At 49.7% G+C, this 21,729-nt stretch overlaps 1 protein-coding gene across 3 annotated transcripts in view; it reads left to right on the top strand.

Annotated features, from left to right (window-relative positions):
• LOC146023520 (aquaporin-7-like) overlaps positions 1-21,729 on the top strand; it is a 76,792-nt gene that overhangs the window by 11,381 nt on the left and 43,682 nt on the right. Inside the window, exon 1 of one of the 3 annotated variants that reach the window (XM_083155373.1) lies at positions 10,775-15,262. The exons of 1 other annotated variant lie outside the window; for it this stretch is intronic. In XM_083155373.1, the coding sequence (XP_083011499.1) occupies positions 15,155-15,262 (108 nt within the window). In that variant the 5' untranslated portion in view covers positions 10,775-15,154. Of the gene's footprint in view, positions 1-10,774; positions 15,263-21,729 lie in introns of those variants that run through there. One more of the 3 variants, XM_083155372.1, reaches the window with a different exon arrangement.

The raw sequence follows: 21,729 nt of genomic DNA, 5'->3' as shown, positions 1-21,729 counted from the left end.
TATCACTCCATTTTATCACTTTTCAAACTTAGTAAATCTCGCCATATGTGCTATAAACTGCTGTGTGTTTGTGCTGCTGCTCTGTTGCTTAGTAACCATGCAGCCTTCGGCCTAAATTGGATGAAAACAATACTGTGAACTGTAAAGGAGTTCAAAGTTGACTAAAAAAATAATGTTGAGGTCAATAATACTCATTATTGAGATTAATTAATACTCTAGGAACAAAAAAAGGCCCAAATGATGTGATTTTAGTTTTTTGGGGGGGATTTTTTTGGAAAAAACGGATTAGAACCAAAACATAAACCGGTACTTGTGGATTATCACGGCTCCCATAGCATGCCATCGCATGCCATATATAGTGGCATGCGATGGCATGCGATTGGATGCGATTTTTGCAGTTTTTTACAAAATCGCATGCGATCGCATCGCATGTGATTTGATCACATGCGTTTTTTAACAGAAAAGCATCCAAATGCATTGAAATTAGTATCAAACATGTTCAATGGCCTCCAAATGTCATTTTTGAGGCTGTACCACCCCCCTATCAACGCGAACCCAAAGCGTGGCGAGCGCAGCGAGCCTGCGTGGGGAGGCGGTACGCGTCCTACGACCTTTTCATGCCCCCACTATCCACGTCGGCGTGGAGTTGAGAACAGAAAGTGTGGCGAGTGCAGCGAGCCACCGAGCCTGAAGTGTGGCAAGGGGACGCGGACACATGTGAAGCCCTCGAGGGGACGTGTATACCTGTGAAGGTGTCCGTGTCCCCTCGCGGGGCTCACTGCGCTCTCCACGCTTCGGGCTCGGTGGCTCGCTGCGCTCGCCACACTTTCTATTCTCAACTCCACGCCGACGTGGATAGTGGGGGTATGAAAAGGTCGTAGGACGCGTTCCGCCGCCGCTCGCCACGCTCCGGGTTCGCGTTGATAGTGGGGGTGGTACAGGCTCAAAAATGACATTTGGGGGCCATTGAACATGTTTGCTACTAATTTCAATGCATTTGAATGCTTTTCTGTTAAAAATTGCATGCGATCACATGCAATGCGATTTTTTCCCGTGCAATGGCCATCGTGGGAGCCGTGATACTCCACAAGTACCCATAAACCATACGCCTTCTAGTTTTGGTTCGGTTCAGATCCACAAAATGTATGTGGATTTGGATTTCTGGAGAACTTCACCTCACATCTCTAACCAATACACTGAACTATTCAGTAAGATCCCATTTACAATATCGGTTTTGGCAGTCTCATGTGGAATAAAAGTTACATATGTGTATATTGGGAAGAACTCTGGTCTCCCATATACTTGTCAGAGACTCATCCTGATTTACCTCCTATGCGGTGTCAGGTCACCACCAACTAGACATGACGTACCGCACAGTGCCATATCAGATTGATGTTCCGCTCGGTGCAAAGAAGGCCCAGGAAGGAGACCACAGCTATATAAGGATGCACTGGCAGCTCTGTGTGGTCCTCATAGCGCCCCCAGTACACATTATGCCATACAGTGCCTAGGTTTATGTCACACACCCACCTTATGCCCCAGTTCTACCTGCTCCTGTGCACCGCACACCTCACTTACAGCCTGGGAAAGTGGGGGGTGCATGAGGATTAAGCTGGCGGTTCCTTCACCCATCTCTGCCCTCACTGACTGGCACAGGTGTGGTATTTGGTACCACTGGGAGGAGCAGCATTTGGTGATGTGAGTTGGGTGCCCAGAAACCAGTACCCAGAGGAGGTCTATGCCAAAAAATGACTTCACCCACGGTAGTTACACCCCTGTCAGCAGACGTATTTATGAAGTACACCCAATGTATTCTCCTAATCACTGCTACAGTAGCCAGGGTAATAAACCTTTACAGGTCTGGTAATGATGGGGTATTGCTGGTGACTAATAGTATAATAATAAAGTGTAGGGTGTGACCAGCTAATAGCAGCTTATACTCTGCAAGTACTTTATGTGTAGGAAATGGTGAACTAACGTCTGTCTACAGCACATGACATAGAGTCTTGTAGGAATCATGTCTGTTCTGTGCACATTGTCTTCTAAACGCTCGCACTGGCCGGGTCCATCGGACTCACACAAAGCTGATCACACTGGCCGAGTCTATCAGACACACACACTGCTGATCACACTGTCCGGGTCCATCAGACACACACAGCTGATCACACTGGCCGGGTCCATCAGACACACACAGCTGATCACACTGGCTGGGTCCATCAGACACACACAGCTGATCACACTGGCCGGGTCCATCAGACACACAGCTGATCACACTGGCCGGGTCCATCAGACACACACAGCTGATCACACTGGCCGGGTCCATCAGACACACACAGCTGATCACACTGGCCGGGTCCATCAGACACACACAGCTGATCACACTGGCCGGGTCCATCAGACACACACAGCTGATCACACTGGCCGGGTCCATCAGACACACACAGCTGATCACACTGGCCGGGTCCATCAGACACACACAGCTGATCACACTGGCCGGGTCCATCAGACACACAGCTGATCACACTGCCCGGGTCCATCACACACAAAGCTGATCACACTGGCTGGGTCCATCAGACACACAGCTGATCACACTGGCTGGGTCCATCAGACACACGCAGCTGATCACACCGGCGGGGTCTATCAGACACACACACTGCTTATCACACCGGTTGGGTCCATCGGACACACACAGCTGATCACACTGGCCGGGTCCATCAGATACACACAGCTTATCACACTGGCCGGGTCCACCAGACACACACAGCTAATCACACCGGCCGGGTCCACCAGACACACACAGCTGATCACACTGGCCGGGTCCATCAGACACACACACACACTGCTGATCACACTGGCCGGGTCCATCAGATACACACAGCTGATCACACTGGCCGGGTCCATCGGACACACACAGGTGATCACACTGGCCGGGTCCATCGGACACACACAGCTGATCACACTGGCCGGGTCCATCAGATACACACAGCTTATCACACCGGCCGGGTCCACCAGACACACACAGCTAATCACACCGGCCGGGTCCACCAGACACACACAGCTGATCACACTGGCCGGGTCCATCAGACACACACACACACTGCTGATCACACTGGCCGGGTCCATCAGATACACACAGCTGATCACACTGGCCGGGTCCATCGGACACACACAGGTGATCACACTGGCCGGGTCCATCGGACACACACAGCTGATCACACTGGCCGGGTCCATCGGAGACACACAGCTGATCACACTGGCCGGGTCCATCAGACACACACACAGCTGATCACACTGGCCGGGTCCATCAGACACACACAGCTGATTACACTGGCCGGGTCCATCAGACACACACAGCTGATCACACTGGCCGAGTCCATCAGACACACACAGCTGATCACTCTGGCTAGGTCCATCAGACACACACAGCTGATCACACTGTCCGGGTCCATCGGACACACACAGCTGATCACACTGGCCGGGTCCATCAGACACACACAGCTGATCACACTGGCCGGGTCCATCAGACACACACACAGGTGATCACACTGGCCGGGTCCATCGGACACACACAGCTGATCAGACTGGCCGGGTCCATTGGAGACACACAGCTGATCACACTGGCCGGGTCCATCGGACACACACAGCTGATCACACCGGCCGGGTCCATCAGACACACACACAGCTAATCACACTGGCCGGGTCCATCAGACATACACAGCTGATCCCACCGGCCGGGTCTATCAGACACACACACAACTGATCACACCGGCCGGGTCCATCAGACACACACAGCTAATCACACTGGCCGGGTCCATCAGAGACACACAGCTGATCACACTGGCCGGGTCCATCAGACACACACAGCTGATCACACTGGCCGGGTCCATCAGACACACAGCTGATCACACTGCCCGGGTCCATCACACACAAAGCTGATCACACTGGCCGGGTCCATCGGAGACACACAGCTGATCACACTGGCCGGGTCCATCAGACACACACACAGCTGATCACACTGGCCGGGTCCATCAGACACACACACAGCTGGTCACACTGTCCGGGTCCATCGGACACACACAGCTGATCACACTGGCCGGGTCCATCGGACACACACAGCTGATCACACCGGCCGGGTCCATCAGACACACACACAGCTGATCACACTGGCCGGGTCCATCAGACACACACAGCTGATCCCACCGGCCGGGTCCATCAGATACACACAGCTGATCACACTGGCCGGGTCCATCAGACACACACAGCTAATCACACTGGCCGGGTCCATCAGAGACACACACAGCTGATCACACTGGCCGGGTCCATCGGAGACACACAGCTGATCACACTGGCCGGGTCCATCAGACACACACACAGCTGATCACACTGGCCGGGTCCATCAGACACACACACAAGCTGGTCACACTGTCCGGGTCCATCGGACACACACAGCTGATCACACTGGCCGGGTCCATCGGAGACACACAGCTGATCACACTGGCCGGGTCCATCAGACACACACACAGCTGATCACACTGGCCGGGACCATCTGACACACACAGCTGATCACACTGGCCGGGTCCATCAGACACACACAGCTGATCACACTGGCCGGGTCCATCGGACACACACAGCTGATCAGACTGGCCGGGTCCATCGGAGACACACAGCTGATCACACTGGCCGGGTCCATCGGACACACACAGCTGATCACACCGGCCTGGTCCATCAGACACACACACAGCTGATTACACTGGCCGGGTCCATCAGACACACACACAGGTGATCACACTGGCCGGGTCCATCGGACACATACAGCTGATCAGACTGGCCGGGTCCATCGGAGACACACAGCTGATCACACTGGCCGGGTCCATCGGACACACACAGCTGATCACACCGGCCGGGTCCATCAGACACACACACAGCTGATCACACTGGCCGGGTCCATCAGACACACACTGCTGATCCCACCGGCCGGGTCTATCAGACACGCACACTGCTGATCACACCGGCCGGGTCCATCAGACACACACAGCTAATCACACTGGCCGGGTCTATCAGAGACACACACAGCTGATCACACTGGCCGGGTCCATCGGAGACACACAGCTGATCACACTGGCCGGGTCCATCAGACACACACACAGCTGATCACACTGGCCGGGTCCATCAGACACACACAGCTGATCCCACCGGCCGGGTCTATCAGACACACACACTGCTGATCACACCGGCCGGGTCCATCAGACACACACAGCTTATCACACCGGCCGGGTCCATCAGAAACACACACAGCTGATCACACTGGCCGGGTCCATCAGACACACACACACAGCTGATCACATTGGCCGGGTCCATCAGACACACACACACAGCTGATCACACTGGCCGGGTCCATCAGACACACACACAGCTGATCACACTGGCCGGGTCCATCAGACACACACTGCTGATCACACTGGCTGGGTCCATCAGACACACACACTGCTGATCACACTGGCTGGGTCCATCAGACACACACACAGCTGATCACACTGGCCGGTCCATCAGACACACACACAGCTGATCACACTGGCCGGGTCCATCAGACACACACAGCTGATCACAGTGGCCGGGTCCATCAGACACACACAGCTGATCACACTGGCCGGGTCCATCGGAGACACACAGCTGATCACACTGTCCGGGTCCATCAGACACACACACAGCTGATCACACTGGCCGGGTCCATCAGACACACACAGCTGATCACACTGGCCGGGTCCATCACACACACACAGCTGATCACACTGGCCGGATCCATCAGACACACACACAGCTGATCACACTGTCCGGGTCCATCAGACACACAGCTAATCACACTGCCCGGGTCCATCAGACACACACAGCTGATCACACTGGCCAGTTCCATCGGAATCACAGCTGATCACACTGGCCGGGTCCATCAGACACACACAGCTGATCACACTGACCGGGTCCATCAGATACACACACAGCTGATCACACTGGCCGGGTCCATCATACACACACAGCTGATCACACTGGCCGAGTCCATCAGACACACACACAGCTGATCACACTGGCCGGGTTCATCACACACACACAGCTGATCACACCGGCCGGGTCCATCAGACACACACAGCTGATCACACTGGCCGGGTCCATCAGACACACACAGCTGATCACACTGGCCGGGTCCATCAGATACACACAGCTGATCACACTGGCCGGGTCCATCAGACACACACACAGCCGATCACACCGGCCGTGTCCATCAGACACACGCAGCTGATCACACCGGCCGTGTCCATCAGACACACGCAGCTGATCACACCGGCCGTGTCCATCAGACACACGCAGCTGATCACACCGGCCGTGTCCATCAGACACACGCAGCTGATCACACCGGCCAGGTCAATCAGACACACGCAGCTGATCACACTGGCAGGGTCCATCAGATACACACAACTGATAGCACTGGCCGGGTCCATCAGACACACACAGCTGATCACACTGGCCTGGGCCATCACACACACACAGCTGATCACACCGACCGGGTCCATCAGCCACACACAACTGATCACACTGGCCGGGGCCATCAGACACACACACAGCTGATCACACTGGCCGGGTCCATCAGACACACACAGCTGATCACACAGGCCGGGTCCATCAGACACACACAGCCGATCACACCGGCCGGGTACATCAGACACACACACAGCCGATCACACTGGCCTGGTCCATCAGACACACACAGCTGATCACACTGGCCGGGTCCATCAGACACACACAGCTGATCACACTGGCCGGGTCCATCAGACACACACAGCTGATCACACTGGCTGGGTCCATCAGACACACACAGCTGATCACACCGGCTGGGTCCATCAGACACACACAGCTGATCACACCGGCCGGGTCCATCAGACACACACAACTGATCACACAGCGGTCCGAGCTCACTATATTCTATCAGAATATAGCCCAGGTAATAGAAGGGGGAGAAGTGAGGCCAATCCCATGCTGGATCTGCTCTCTTATAGTGTCCAAGTTAAGGGGGCAGTGAGGGTCTTCATTGGTCAGGAGATCAGGTGTCACATCTTGTGGATTGGTGCAGGGGAATGCACTTCAGTGTCCTTTGTCTTCAGGCATCATCATAGGGGTCCTAAATCAACACTGAAACCAGCTGCATCCTGATCTCCTAGATTTCTCTTAACACATGGCAAAATGACCATTGATTATGGAATTGATCAATAACTGTTGGCTGTTAGGACTTGTGAACTTTTAACAAAGACCGGAGTGCTGCGCATGAGAGACGGAACCTAACGATGCGAAATATGTCCAGGAAAGATCGTGTATTACCAGTTAAACTATGTGCTGTGAATTATAACCATATTAACTATATTTAATTACGTGTGAGTGTGGGATATGAATTTATGTGTATTAATATGGCAGCGCACTGGGTTCGCCTTATTACAAAACTTGGTTATAATACTTTATTTGCGTAACTCTGCGAACCAAGATGGCGGCCATACCATTCTCAAATGGCGTGTATGCAATTCGACTTTGACAACGTTTATTAGGTGAGGCCAGTACATGGCACACGAGGGAAGAAGGACCTGGTCGTGAGAGCTCACCCAGACCTACCCTACCAAATGATTTACGTGGGATAGTCACACGTTTTTGTGACTGTAAGATGCACCACCCCTGGGTAGCAGTGTCCTGCGGTGGGTGGGGGTGGCAGGGGGGGGGGGGGGGGTCTTCTAAATAAGTTTTGTAGAAAGGTGGAGAAACTGAGGGAGAGAGAAAGAGAGTTACAGAGAAAGGCAGCAACATGTGAAAAGGCTTTGAGGTAGGAATGGGAAGAAATAAAGGCCTCCATACACTATGTGACTTCTCTGAGGAGAGAACCTAGAGAATTCATAGGCTCCTGTATCAGTGATGTCACCACCACCTATAGAGTGTATAGACTCCTGCATCAGTGATGTCACCGCCACCTAGAGAGTTCATAGGCTCCTGCATCAGTGATGTCACCACCACCTAGAGAGTTCATAGGCTCCTGCATCAGTGATGTCACCACCACCTAGAGAGTTCATAGGCTCCTGCATCAGTGATGTCAACACCACCTAGAGAGTTCATAGGCTCCTGCATCAGTGATGTCACCGCCACCTAGAGAGTTCATAGGCTCCTGCATCAGTGATGTCACCGCCACCTAGAGAGTTCATAGGCTCCTGCATCAGTGATGTCAACACCACCTAGAGAGTTCATAGGCTCCTGCATCAGTGATGTCACCGCCACCTAGAGAGTTCATAGGCTCCTGCATCAGTGATGTCACCGCCACCTAGAGAGTTCATAGACTCCTGCATCAGTGATGTCATCACCACCTAGAGAGTTCATAGGCTCCTGCATCAGTGATGTCACCACCACCTAGAGAGTTCATAGGCTCCTGCATCAGTGATGTCACCACCACCTAGAGAGATCATAGGCTCCTGCATCAGTGACGTCACCGCCTCTTAGAGAGTTCATAGGCTCCTGCATCAGTGATGTCACCACCACCTAGAGAGTTCATAGGCTCCTGTATCAGTGATGTCACCACAACCTAGAGAGTTCATAGGCTCCTGTATCAGTGATGTCACCGCCACATAGAGAGTTCATAGGCTCCTGTATCAGTGATGTCACAGATGCAGAAGGTTTTGTTTTATTGAACACAGATACATAAAGTGATTTGCTCACTGTCACTAGCAGTTAGATAAGGAGAATGCAGTGATGACCATCTGAGAAAGTTATCACATTTATTAGTAAGATCTCTGCCATTGTGCCCTGATTCATAGCCGCACACAACCCGCACACAACGCAAAGGGTCACTTAGTTGAGCAATTTCTTTGCACATGCCCAATGGCAAAAAATGTCTGTATATTCCTTTGGCGCTAGCGTTACACACAGTGTGCCCACAAAACCAGTCAGGATCAGAAATGTGCCAGAAGAGTGATGGGCGTTCCTGGCCAGTGGCAGGGAGGTGGCTAGTAGTGTGTTATGGAAGTGTCATGGGGACTGTCACACAATCGGCTACATTCTCAGACACACAGCCTCAGGTATAGGTGGCTGTGGTCAAACAGGGGTGCTGCACCTTCCATAGGGCGTATGCTAATTTTTAAGGGTGCAACCACTGGCAGCATATAAGGCCGCACCAGGCGGTATTACATCGTGCATGGGTGCTACCAATGGACATCTCAGTCCTTACACTAGGGATGGCCATCGTCCATCATTGATTTAAAATCATTGATGATTTATGGCCGATGTCGAATACTTTTGCCATCGATGTGGGAGAACCAGTTGGATTCCCCACAACGATGGCAAAGGAGAACCGATGTTTCCTTCTTTTTATTTTTCTCAGGTGTTGGGACACGGAGCATAGCTCCGCCACCTTGACACCGGGAAGTCCCGCCCCTGACTTCTGATTGGCCCATGGGCCATTCAGTCAAATATAATTGATGACCATCGATAGCTAAAACTTGGTTGCTCAGATATACACAAGGGCAGGAGCTGGTAGCAATATCTGCATAAAGACTCACATGCACATACACATTTCTCTGGCATCTTTTACAGGTGGTGCTGGTGCCATTGTGAACGCGCCAATGCTAACAACAGATCAAACTAATGAGTGATTGTTTTCTGGTTATTACTACAGTATTTACAGCAACACAGCAATTCCCTGATGTGCCACAAGGGGGCAGTGATTTCCCATCAGAGAGATCATACAAGAGATTTCCATCAGGGATATCTTTGTGTTATACCCTGCCAGCTATTACTGGGCATGAGACTACCCAGAGTGTGTGCTCTCAGTCTGCCACTTATGCCACTTGTGTTATGTACAATATGTAACAGAGCAAATCAGGCAGGGTACAGGGGGGGGGGGGGGGGCAGAGCACCTGAGCAGTGGTGGAGCCCAGGTACTGGGGGGGGGGGGGGGGGGGGGGGGGGGGGGTGACCACTGGAGCAGGTGTGTGTTGTGCATTCCCATGTTGTGCAATGCCACTGTGTAACTAAGGGCCATGGGAATAATATGACAAGTGTCTTATTTACACCACCCTTGCTCCATACTTGCCTACTTTTGAAAACTAGTTTCAGGGAGATTATAGTTGGTAATAGAATTTTGCAAGGCTCCCCATTGAGGGGGTGGCGTGTCATGCTCCACCCACAGGGCGTGTCTAGTTCCATATATGGAGAGATTGTGAAAAGAGATTGTGAACATGGCACCTAGAAGCGTGGGTGTGTACTGCTACATCTGAGGGGAATCTTTTAGAATGACTTATATCCAAATGTAGATGAGCCCAAAGCAGTTAGTAAGAGCTACTATACTTGATAAAGTTCTGGGAAATGGTGCTGATGATTCTATGTAAATGTATCTGTCTCTCATTGTTTTTTTCCCAAAAAATGTAACAGTGTAATGTGGGCTAGGTGACATGAGGGAGATTTCTAGACTAATGAGGGAGAGAGGGAGATTGCTCCTATTTCAGGGAGTCTCCTGCAGAATGCAGAATGGTAGGAAACTATGCCCTTGCTCTCCAGGGTCCCAACAGTAACCTGTGCCCCCTTTGTGGCCCTTCCTGACAAAGGGTCATTCTGCAGCTCAAAAGCCACCCAGTGTGTACGAGCCAGCAATGAGTGTGTACGGGCCGCACTATCGGCAGCAGACGCTGGTATTACCTACTATGGAAATCTGTTTACAGTGGCTTTTTCGGCACAGCGATTGTGATTTTCGGCACAGCGATTTTAGCAATCATCGCTGTGCATACACGCTGTGCTAAAATGGCCAGTGTGTGTGCACCTCATGATTGAGAAGTTGCACTTTCTAGTCCACTCTCCTCGTAGAAGGTTGATGCGATAGTATCGGAGAGATGCACTTAGTGGTGTTACACACCCGTGAAAGCATGCAAGTGCATTACACAACTGACCACCAGGTGTCTGCAGCATAATGATGGCTGTGACGTGTGCCCAGTGTGTCCTCCAATGTTACAGGCTACAAGACAGGAATCTAAGGAAATCTAAACACACACCCCACATTCCGACCACAAGAACATGGCAGAGTGGTCACCTGTGCCCCTCACCCACAGATAATTACCGGGGAGAACTGCACAACTCTGCCCAGTGCTGGGTGGATTATTATGTGTCCTCCTCATTCTGGAGAAACGCGTTGTGGTAAATATCTCAGGACAGGGTAAGTGCTGCCACCTTCTATTGTTGGTGTTCCGTCTGCCTTTTCTGGGAACTCACAATGTAATCTGCTTCTGCATAATGCCGGCTGGAACGCCATCCAATACATTCCGCAATTTGTTCTACAAATGAGGGTGATGACTCACATTAAACTGTCACACTGAAGCGCTATTGTCCTTGTGATACAATGTACAACTGTACAATACATGCACATTGTGTCTCCTTCATTTATTTTATACATACGATGAGAAATGTCTGCGTTTCCTGAATTGTCTTCAGTTCTGGAACACTAAAGTCTGCTGCAGCTGTAGAGTACAGAGGTATCGTGAGGGCCCACAGCTGCTTTATTAGACCCATGTACAGGAACATCAGGCACAGCAACACAGGGCTGGAGGGTGCAGGATGGAATGAAACAGGGGATAGACTATGGCACAGGACCTACTGCTCTATTGACCTTATTAATGACATAAGTGGCCAAGGCTGAGGAAGGGTGGAGGTCTGCGTTTCTTCATGACCATGTCACCTTTTCCTAATTACCCAGTCAGGCAGATAGGGGAGTGCAGATGAACTGGGGCAGGTCCTGAGTTGAGAGCAGTGGCGTAACTCCCAGAGACATTGGTGTCTGTGGCCACCAGGCTCCAGCTGTCAAAGGGGCCCCAAGAAAAGGGACTGCTGAACTAGGGCAATCTCTCTCCATTCATTTCATAGAGATTTGCCACAGTCATTGCTGACTCACAAACCCCCTTTTGCAGCTCCTTTCAGTTAAAGAGTCTCAGAATGGGGCCAATTTATTAAGGATCGCAGTTACAATGCAATCTGGGTGGATTGTATTGGAATATGCAATCCTATCACAGGGATGTATTACCCTCCACACGCAGGGACAGGATTCCGAAAGGAACCGATCCCTGTGATGCGTTCAGCGCCCAGCTGAACGCATCACAGGGATCGGTTCCTTTCGGAACTACCCCGTCCAGGACTGAGCAGCCCCGTTACAGCCGGGTGACCCTCCATAAGTGTACCCCAGCTGTTGCATGTCACCGCTGGCTGCAGGAGTCCGCTGGCTGTGCTGGGTCCAAAATATGGGGAACAAAAAAACAGTTTTTTTTATCCCCGGTTTTTGGAACCAAGACTGGTCTAAGAGTCCGGGGTAGGTTTCAGAAATACGGGTGACCCCTGCACTTTTTGACACCTGTATTTTTTTAACCAAATCCAGCTCAATGAGCCCGGGGATGTTTTTTTTAACATTTTCACTTTAACACTTTTTTTGGGGACAGAACCATGCACAGATCTCATTGATCTGTGCATGGTTCCATAAAACTTGCCAGCCTGAACTTGGTCTATTTATTTTTGCTATTTTTTCACCCTATTACATTTGTGAGTTGAATACTTTATAATGGGAAAACACATGGATGCGAATTAAAGTGTTACAAAAAACCAACTGGTCAAAATGGGCAAATTTTGCGGCAAAAGGTGTGCTTTTTACCGCTATTTGCATCTTATTACATGTGCGATTTTTGGAAAATGTGTGATTTCGGATGGTTTTGACCAAAAATCCGCTAGCCGGCACGCGCTTCACAGTTTCAGCTTCTTCAGGGCCCCCGAAGAAGCTAAAACTGCGAATCGTGTGCCGGCTAGCGGTGCGCGGGCAGTTTGGTGCACTCTGTTATTATTTTTCTTACAATGCATTTTGATTCTGTGTTCGATAGTGTGATGTCCCTATAGCCCTTATAAGGGCTGAGACTTCAACTACGTGCTGCATATCTCTGATTGTGACCTTCCTGCTTAAGTATGTGGCACCATGCTTGATATTAATGCATAGGTGACCACATGATTCATTCATTGACAGAGTCCTGTCCCCTAACGCATGTTCGCTACGGGACACCCTGATCAGCAGCTTATAACGCCACTAACACTGTGTTATAATACACATCCCATTGAGGAAATACTGACTGTTAGTTGCTTGTGACACTGATCACATCAAGTATGCATGTTTTTTGAGTGAGCTCTGACATAACTATTGGGACATACAGAGTCACTGATTATAGTAAAGTCATATAAAGTACATATAAAGTACAGTATACCGCAAGGGTTATATATCTCTGCAGCAACATTATTGCATGACTCTGCCACACACTAAGAATAAGGGACACACGTCTATGTGATTATTAGAGACCCTTTTTGCATCTGCCCGCCACCTTTGTTTGAACATTGTGTGAATTCCACTGTATGTCTATGTGTGTTTTTTTTATATTTTCACAGCCTTTTAATAAATGTGAAATAAAGGTTATATTTTATATTTATTTTGGTGCACCGACACAGTAGGACATCTCTTTCTCCTTAAGTCTTTTTCCAATTTATATATGTCCGTTGGTTGTACACCCCCACTCTGAACACTGCCATTTAACTTAGGATGAATTAGGGGGTCCATTTGATTTATAATAGTCTTGTGCGACTAGCATTCCCTCCTCTTTCCCTACGTGTACATTAGACTGCTGGAGGATTTCCTCCCGTGGAGTACAGCTGCGCCACATTTTGTTTTGTTTCCCAGTTTTTACGGGTTTAAGTTAGTCTTCCTCTTGTCTGCTCTGGAGGTGTTGGGCACCTTGTCTCCCTGCAAGGCCTGGTGGCACCGAAGTTGGGGCGGACCTTATTCACCCCTTCAAACGTGGCTATTATAGGTGAAGTCTTAGTTCTGCAGGTGCCTATAACCTCTGGGGGGATTAACAGAGTCAGGGTTGGGATTGTGGCTGTCCTCCCCTCTACGCTTCTGGTTATTGTCAGTTACTCTTGTCTGTCCTGTGTCCCATATTCAGTTTAGTTTATGCCATCTGTTTATCCTGATCATCCAGCAACTGCACCAGCTAACTTATTAGCTATAGTTCCCTGTTCTATCCCTATAGAACAGAGGTTAATCCTAACACAACATAGGAACGCCCAGCGTTTCATGGGTGTCGTGATGCTGTGTGCCGGAGGCGGACATGACGTCAGTCTATCGCTCTGTCTTCGTCCCGGAGCCCAGAAATTTAAGGCAGTCTCCACTGAGCCCATGAGAAATCATTCGATGGTCAGAGACCATCTAACTACTTCTCCTGCTGCGGGCACATGTGTTTTCATAACACATCCCCTTTCATGGTTTCAAGGGGAGGGGGGGGCATTTTTCTGGCTGGGCCGTGGGGCAGGCACTCTGGGACTCGGTAAGCTGCAAAGATAGAGTCGAAGTCAACGAGAAGCAGGACCTATTTGTGTTTTCATCTTGGTATTTTTTTTATTTATGACAGGTGAGGCACTGCCTCCCCTGGCTGCACATCCATGATTTGTATGCATGTCGATGTTCACGCAGCTGAGCATTTATCGGAAGACTGTATGCACACCAATGTATCGATCCCAGCTGCAATCAGTAGCAAAAATGTAGTGCTATGGAGGGAGAAGGGCCCCTCATCGGTATCTTGCCTAGGGCCACATGAGGTTTAAATCCACCTCTGCTTCTACTACTCCCTTAGACTCCCACACTTGCTCCGATGTTCTGCAGAGTGGGAGATTGTGGGCCACATTTGGAGCCCCCCCTGTAGGAATCCTGCATTTGCCGCTGCACTTCCCTTGGCCGGGAGATGTGAGTCTATATTTATTCTTGTGTCAGATCCAGGAGGGAGTGATTCTTTCTGTGGCTGCAGGGTGTCATTACACAGTGTGTCCAAGTTGTTGTAGGTTCATTATCTCTGTCAATAAAATCCGCATTGAACCTTGGAGCTGTTGGGAGGGTGCAGGTTTACAGCCAGATCTCCACATTGATTGCACTAATAATGTTCCTCACGCTTAGTGTTCCCTAAGCCCGGAGTCTTCCCTCGGTGACATGTGTTAGTGTTTAACCAGGACTGCATGTAGGTGTCAAAGAGTAACCTCAGCCCAGCCTACAGCCGGCACAGAGTCTTCCGTCAACATGAGGGTCACCAACTCCATCGCCGACAGGATCCGTCGGGTCATTTCCATCCGCAACCAATGGGTGCGAGAGGCCATGGCCGAATTGCTGTCCACGTTTGTGATGATGGTAAGAAAAGACCAGCGATTGATACATGTGCCACATTGTGTTGCCTGTGTGTGTGTGTCAGATGTCACACAAAGTGCTGTCAAACTTATTACTGTGGTTTCTTTTTCCTTTTCCTCTAAATGTTTATTCTATATACAATTAGAGAAGTTGTTTGCTTATGAATAAATTAAGAGGTTTTACTACTTTCATTCATTGCCCTCTCGTAGCTTTCACTTCATTCACTGCTGTTCCTCCGTCATGTCAGCGCTTTTCAGTCATGTGTGCACCATCGGCCAGAGCCAGGACCATAGTGGCCATCAAGCACTTCTGGCAAATGCCAGAGGGGCCGATGGCCACGTGGGCGGATTTCTTCCCACAAGGTGGAGGCTCTGTCACCCAATTGGCGCACAGAGAGAGCCGCTGGACTCGCAGCAGGTCCGCGGCTCTCTCTGTGCGCCGCTGGGGTCCAAGAGAGAGGAGGGCATCACATGCTGCTGCTCCCCTCTCTCCTGCAAGCCGGGAGAGGCCGCACACGCACGCGCGGCACATGCGTGCACGTGCCCGAGCGTGTGCACTTGTGTGCACAAATGCCAGGGCCGATTTGACGGCCCAGTCCTGATGATATACAGGCATGGCTAAAAAAACAGGGTTAAGGGTTAAGAATTTTTTTTTTTTTTTAAAGATACGGTACTGTACTTGTTAGAAGCTGAAATCACTATTCCAATTGTAACAATGTCATTTACCCAACATTTCCATAGTTCTGCTGTGACTCTGGGATATTGACATCACTAATGACAATAGTAGTAATAACGACGGCAAGTGTTTTTCTTGCTTATGTAATGTGTCTGGGTTTATATGTTTTTCCTACTATGGAATGTTATTAATTAACCTTAGCACTGAGAGCAATGTATTATTGCAGGTTACAGATTCTCGCAATAGATAAATGTTATCTCAGCAGCCTTGTAAAATCCTGGCATGTTAGATTGTGGTGGGCAACTGGGCGAAGTACGCACCGCGCCAGGGTGATGCGCTGAGAGCAGCTGGAGATATATATATATATATATATATATATGCATGCAAGACAGTAAGTGTATAGGGATGTAAGTGTATAGGCTGCTGTAGAAATGACACTAAATACACACACATATATATATATATTACACACACACACACCAGGGTTGCCTACCCTCCCGGAAAATCGTGTCACCCTTCCGGCCCCCCGGAAAGGTGGGCAACCCTCCCGGGTTCTGGGGGACCCCCGTTCCCACCCTGGTTGCGGCTTCCTCCCCCCTGACCGCGGCGTTTAAATAACCTTATCTGTTGATCTCCAGGGCGGGGCTAAAGTGCCATAATTGTCATCGTTTAGCCCCGCCCCTCCACGGATATCGGCATACCGGGTCATTTTTCTTCATGGGGGCGGGGCTTAATTATGTCATGCTTAAGCGCCGCCCTCAAACTCCTGCTGAAAGTCTCCCCTCCGGGCTGCTCCCGGAGAGGAGCGTTCAAAAGTCAGCAGCCCTGATGTCCGGCACGGCTGTAATTCGGGATGACAGCACTCCATTGGTCTTGGCAGAAAAATCACTACAATCGGCGTGTTGGATACGGCATTTTCATTAGGACCTGATGAAAATTCCAGCCATTTGCCAGTTCAGTGAGGCACTGGGGGGGGGGGGGGGGGCACTGACAGGCCGGGATGGGGCGGGGCTGGCGACGGATGACCATGGTTGGGGCATAGCCAATACGTTTGCGTCCTCATTGCCACGACCCCACCATGCAATGTCTTTCGGGTCTTTCAGGCATTGCACAGCTGGGGCAGGGATACAAAGACGCAAATCACGTCATATGCCCCCTCCCCCCCAATTTCTGGGACCCTCCAGGCCATACCGGAAGGGTTGGACGGACAAATATTTGTGCCTAGGGGTGGCCTAACCCCTAAATCTGGCCCTGTCTGAGAGGAATCTATCCAAATGTAGATGAGCCCCAAAGCAGTTAGTAAGAGCTACTATACTTGGTAAAGAAAAGTCACTGATATGTGTCAGGGATTGTTCATCTATTGTGTTTTACACGTGGTTCCAGATAAATGGCCACAAGACATGCATGTAGCCAGAGGGATCATTGTGATTTATCACCAATGCTGGGAAATGGCGCTGATGATTCAATGTAAATGTATCTCTCTCTCTCTCTCTCTCTCTCTCTCTCTCTCTCTCTCTCTCTCTCCTAAAAAGGACCCGGCTACATAATGTGGGCTAGGTGACATGAGGGAGATTACTAGACTAATGAGGGAGAGAGGGAGATTGCTGCTATGTCTGTGTAGAGTAAATAGGCTGTGTGCATGGTTTAGCTGTGTGCATAATAGTTTTGAAGTGCAACAACTGAGAAAGCCAAAGTCTGCTTTGAGTGAGTTCAATTCATTCTCACAACATACTACCATTAATCTGGCTATTCAACCATAATATCATCATTTCTACATCTGCAAACAACTATTACTATCACTGTTAAAGCTTGTATTTGCACTGTCAGTTTTGAAAATGCCCAGCTGTACCTCTAATGTCTTCACCTGTCCTGCTCTTCCATTGATAGTAGGTGTCCCCCAAAATCTTATTCTTGCCCCTCTTCTTCTCTTTCTCTATACGTCCTCTATGGGTGAGCTTATTTGCTCACTCGACTTCCACTATCACATCTATGCTGATAATACTAAAATCTACCGCTCCTCTCCTGATCTCTCTCCCTCTATCCTCACTCATATCTCCTACTGTCTCTCTGCTGTCTACTCTTGGATGACCCAGCGCTTTTTTAGACTTAAAATATCAAGGACTAAGCTGACCTCTTCCCACCCTCCTGCATAAAACCTGACCATCGCTTATCCTAACCTACTGTTTATGCCCACCTCTTTCCCTTCTGTGTCACCTGTGTCTGTCTAACACTCCCCTTTAGAATGTAAGCTCTCACGGGCAGGGCCCTCTCTCCTCATGTGCCTTTCTTAGAATATATAAACCACTGCCAACCTGATGATTGCTTCAGTGTCCTGTCCCCTGATGCAACTATCCGTATTAACCATGTACTTGTCCTAAACTGTCTTGTGCTGTAATTCGTTATGTGTTTTTGCTCATAACTATGCTCTGTAAAGCGCTGCGGAATCTGTGTGCGCTATATAAGAAACTGTTAATATATAAATAAAATATGTCAGGGAGTCTCCTGCAGAATGCAGGAGGGAAGGTTACAGTGTAATATGGGCTATGTGAAATAAGGGAGATTGGTAGACTAATGAGGGATTGCAGGAGATTGCTGATATATCAGGGAGTTTTGTTGTCCAGGGCCCCCACAGACCTTAATCTGCCCCTGGGTAGATGTGACATGTAGACCTGGGTAACATCCTGCTGCACTGCAGGGGGGCAGGTGTAACATGTGGAGGGAGCTCTAGATTTGTCCAAACTCAGATATACCTTGCTGTGTAAGAATAAAGCTTCCCAGCATGTGCAGGCTTACATGCACAAGTAGACTGTATTTACCCTGCATAGAAACAAATACATGTATTTGCAGACCTTGTATCATGGTTTGTTCCAGGGGAAAAAATTACTTGTTCTCTCTTTCTCTTTGGTAGAATCAGACATGTAGAGGGAAAATGAAAAGAGGTGTTGTATCCCATAGCAACCAATCAGATTCTAGAGAAATGGTTGGCAGAATCTGATTAGTGTTTACCCCACAGTGTCCCGGACACCACAGATTTGTTATAATACATATAATATATGACAGTGCGTTTTCCCATCTCCTCAGCCCCCATTCGCCGGCACTATCCCCCGCCCAGTCACGTGACCCCCCCCCCCCCCATACAGTTCCGGATCTCTGATAAAGGTGCCATTGCTGATCTCTAGTAGATGCCACCTCTGAGTTACTGGCACATGCTGTTCCCTGAGACACATAAATGTCACGCATCATATGACTTGCAAATAAACATTTCCAGGTACGCGAGCTCCGCATAACTAGGCCCTGTACTAAATGTAACATTCCCACGTGCACGAGTTTCAACCGACCCTCTCACGCAAAGCGCTGGAGGCCTCCATAATGGACATTATGGGGGTTATTCAGACCTGATCGCAGCGAGAGCGGTTATTGATAGATTGCACATTTGTACGGATCTTAGCGCGCATGCGTTGGGCGGTCCTGAGATAAAATCCTGCTCATTTTGTAATCGCTGGTCGAACACAAGGTGACGGACAGAGGGGCAGATGTATTAAGCTTTAACAAGAGATAAATCCAAGGGTGATAATGAGAGATAAACGTCCAGCCAATCACCTGCTAACTGCCATGTTACAGCCTGTGTGTCATCCTATTTAGGGTAACAGTTTGCAATGTAGGACGGTCATTGCTCAGCGCTACAGCACCGCCTCCTGATGTGTCCGCTCGCTTGCTCTATTAATAATTGATTGTGCTAATGAACCGCGCTGACAGAGGGAAAAGGCGCGCTGAAACCAGGGGGGTTAAATGCCCATTGCCATGGGGTTACATGCTCATTGCCACGGTCAATATATATACTCCAGGAGCAACATAAATATATTTAATATATATTCTCCCTAGACCAGACCCGCTGTGTCCCTGATACTGTGACATTATACTGCAAGTATTGTAGTGTGTGGGGCACTGGGTTCTCCATACACCAGACCCGCTGTGTCCCTGATACTGTGACATTATACTGCAAGTATTGTAGTGTGTTGGGGGGGGGGGGGGGGGTACTGGGTTCTCCATACACCAGACCCACTGTGTCCCTGATACTGTGACATTATACTGCAAGTATTGTAGAGTGTGTGGGGCACTGGGTTCTCCATACACCAGACCCGCTGTGTCCCGGATACTGTGACATTATCCTGCTAGTATTGTAGTGTGTGTGGGGCACTAGGTTCTCCATACACCAGCCCCGCTGTGTCCCTGATACAATGACATTACACTGCTAGTATTGTAGTGTGTGGGGCACTAGGTTTTCCATACACCAGACCTGCTGTGTCCCTGATACAATGACATTACACTGCTAGTATTGTAGTGTGTGGGGCACTAGGTTCTCCATACACCAGACCCGCTGTGTCCCTGATACTGTGACATTATACTGCAAGTATTGTAGAGTGTGTGGGGCACTGGGTTCTCCATACACCAGACCCGCTGTGTCCCGGATACTGTGACATTATCCTGCTAGTATTGTAGTGTGGGGGGCACTAGGTTCTCCATACACCAGACCTGCTGTGTCCCTGATACAATGACATTACACTGCTAGTATTGTAGTGTGTGGGGCACTAGGTTCTCCATACACCTGACCCGCTGTGTCCCTGATACGGTGACATTATGCTGCTAGTATTGTAGTGTGGGGGACACCAGGTTCTCCATACACCAGACCCGCTGTGTCCCTAATACGATGACATTATACTGCTAGTATTGTAGTGTGTGTGGGGGGTACAGGGTTCTCCATACACCAGACCCGCTGTGTCCCTGATACTGTGACATTATCCTGCTAGTATTGTAGTGTGTGTGTGGGGCACTATGTTCTCAATACACTAGACCCGCTGTGTCCCTGATACAATGACATTATACTGCTAGTATTGTAGTGTGTGTGGGGCACTAGGTTCTCCATACACCAGCCCCGCTGTGTCCCTGATACTGTGACATTATCCTGCTAGTATTGTAGTGTGTGTGGGGCACTGGGTTCTCCATACACCAGTCCCGCTGTGTCCCTGATACTGTGACATTATACTGCTAGTATTGTAGTGTGTGTGGGGCACTGGGTTCTCCATACACCAGACCCGCTGTGTCCCTGATACTGTGACATTACACTACTAGTATTGAAGTGTGTGTGGGGGTAACTGGGTTCTCCATACACCAGACCCGCTGTGTCCCTGATACAATGACATTATACTGCTAGTATTGTAGTGTGTGGGGGGCACTAGGTTCTCCATACCCCAGACCCGCTGTGTCCCTGATACTGTGACATTATCCTGCCAGTATTGTAGTGTGGGGGGGGCACTAGGTTCTCCATACACCAGACCTGCTGTGTCCCTGATACTGTGACATTAAACTGCAAGTATTGTAGTGTGTGGGGCACTGGGTTCTCCATACACCAGATCCGCTGTGTCCCTGATACGATGACATTATACTGCTAGTATTGTAGTGTGTGGGGCACTAGGTTCTCCATAAACCAGACCCGCTGTGTCCCTGATACGATGACATTATCCTGCTAGTATTGTAGTGTATGTGGGGCACTAGGTTCTCCATACACCAGCCCCGCTGTGTCCCTGATACTGTGACATTATCCTGCTAGTATTGTAGTGTATGGGGGGCACTAGGTTCTCCATAAACCAGACCCGCTGTGTCCCTGATACGATGACATTATACTGCTAGTATTGTAGTGTGTGGGGCACTAGGTTCTCCATACACCAGACCCGCTGTGTCCCTGATACTGTGACATTATACTGCAAGTATTGTAGTGTGTGTGGGGCACTAGGTTC

The sequence above is a fragment of the Crinia signifera genome, chromosome 1 (assembly GCF_055691185.1).
Source record: "Crinia signifera chromosome 1, ASM5569118v1, whole genome shotgun sequence".
NCBI lineage: Eukaryota > Metazoa > Chordata > Amphibia > Anura > Myobatrachidae > Crinia > Crinia signifera.
The sequence above is the reverse complement of the archived record's forward strand: the minus strand, read 5'-3'. Positions and strand labels throughout refer to the sequence as shown.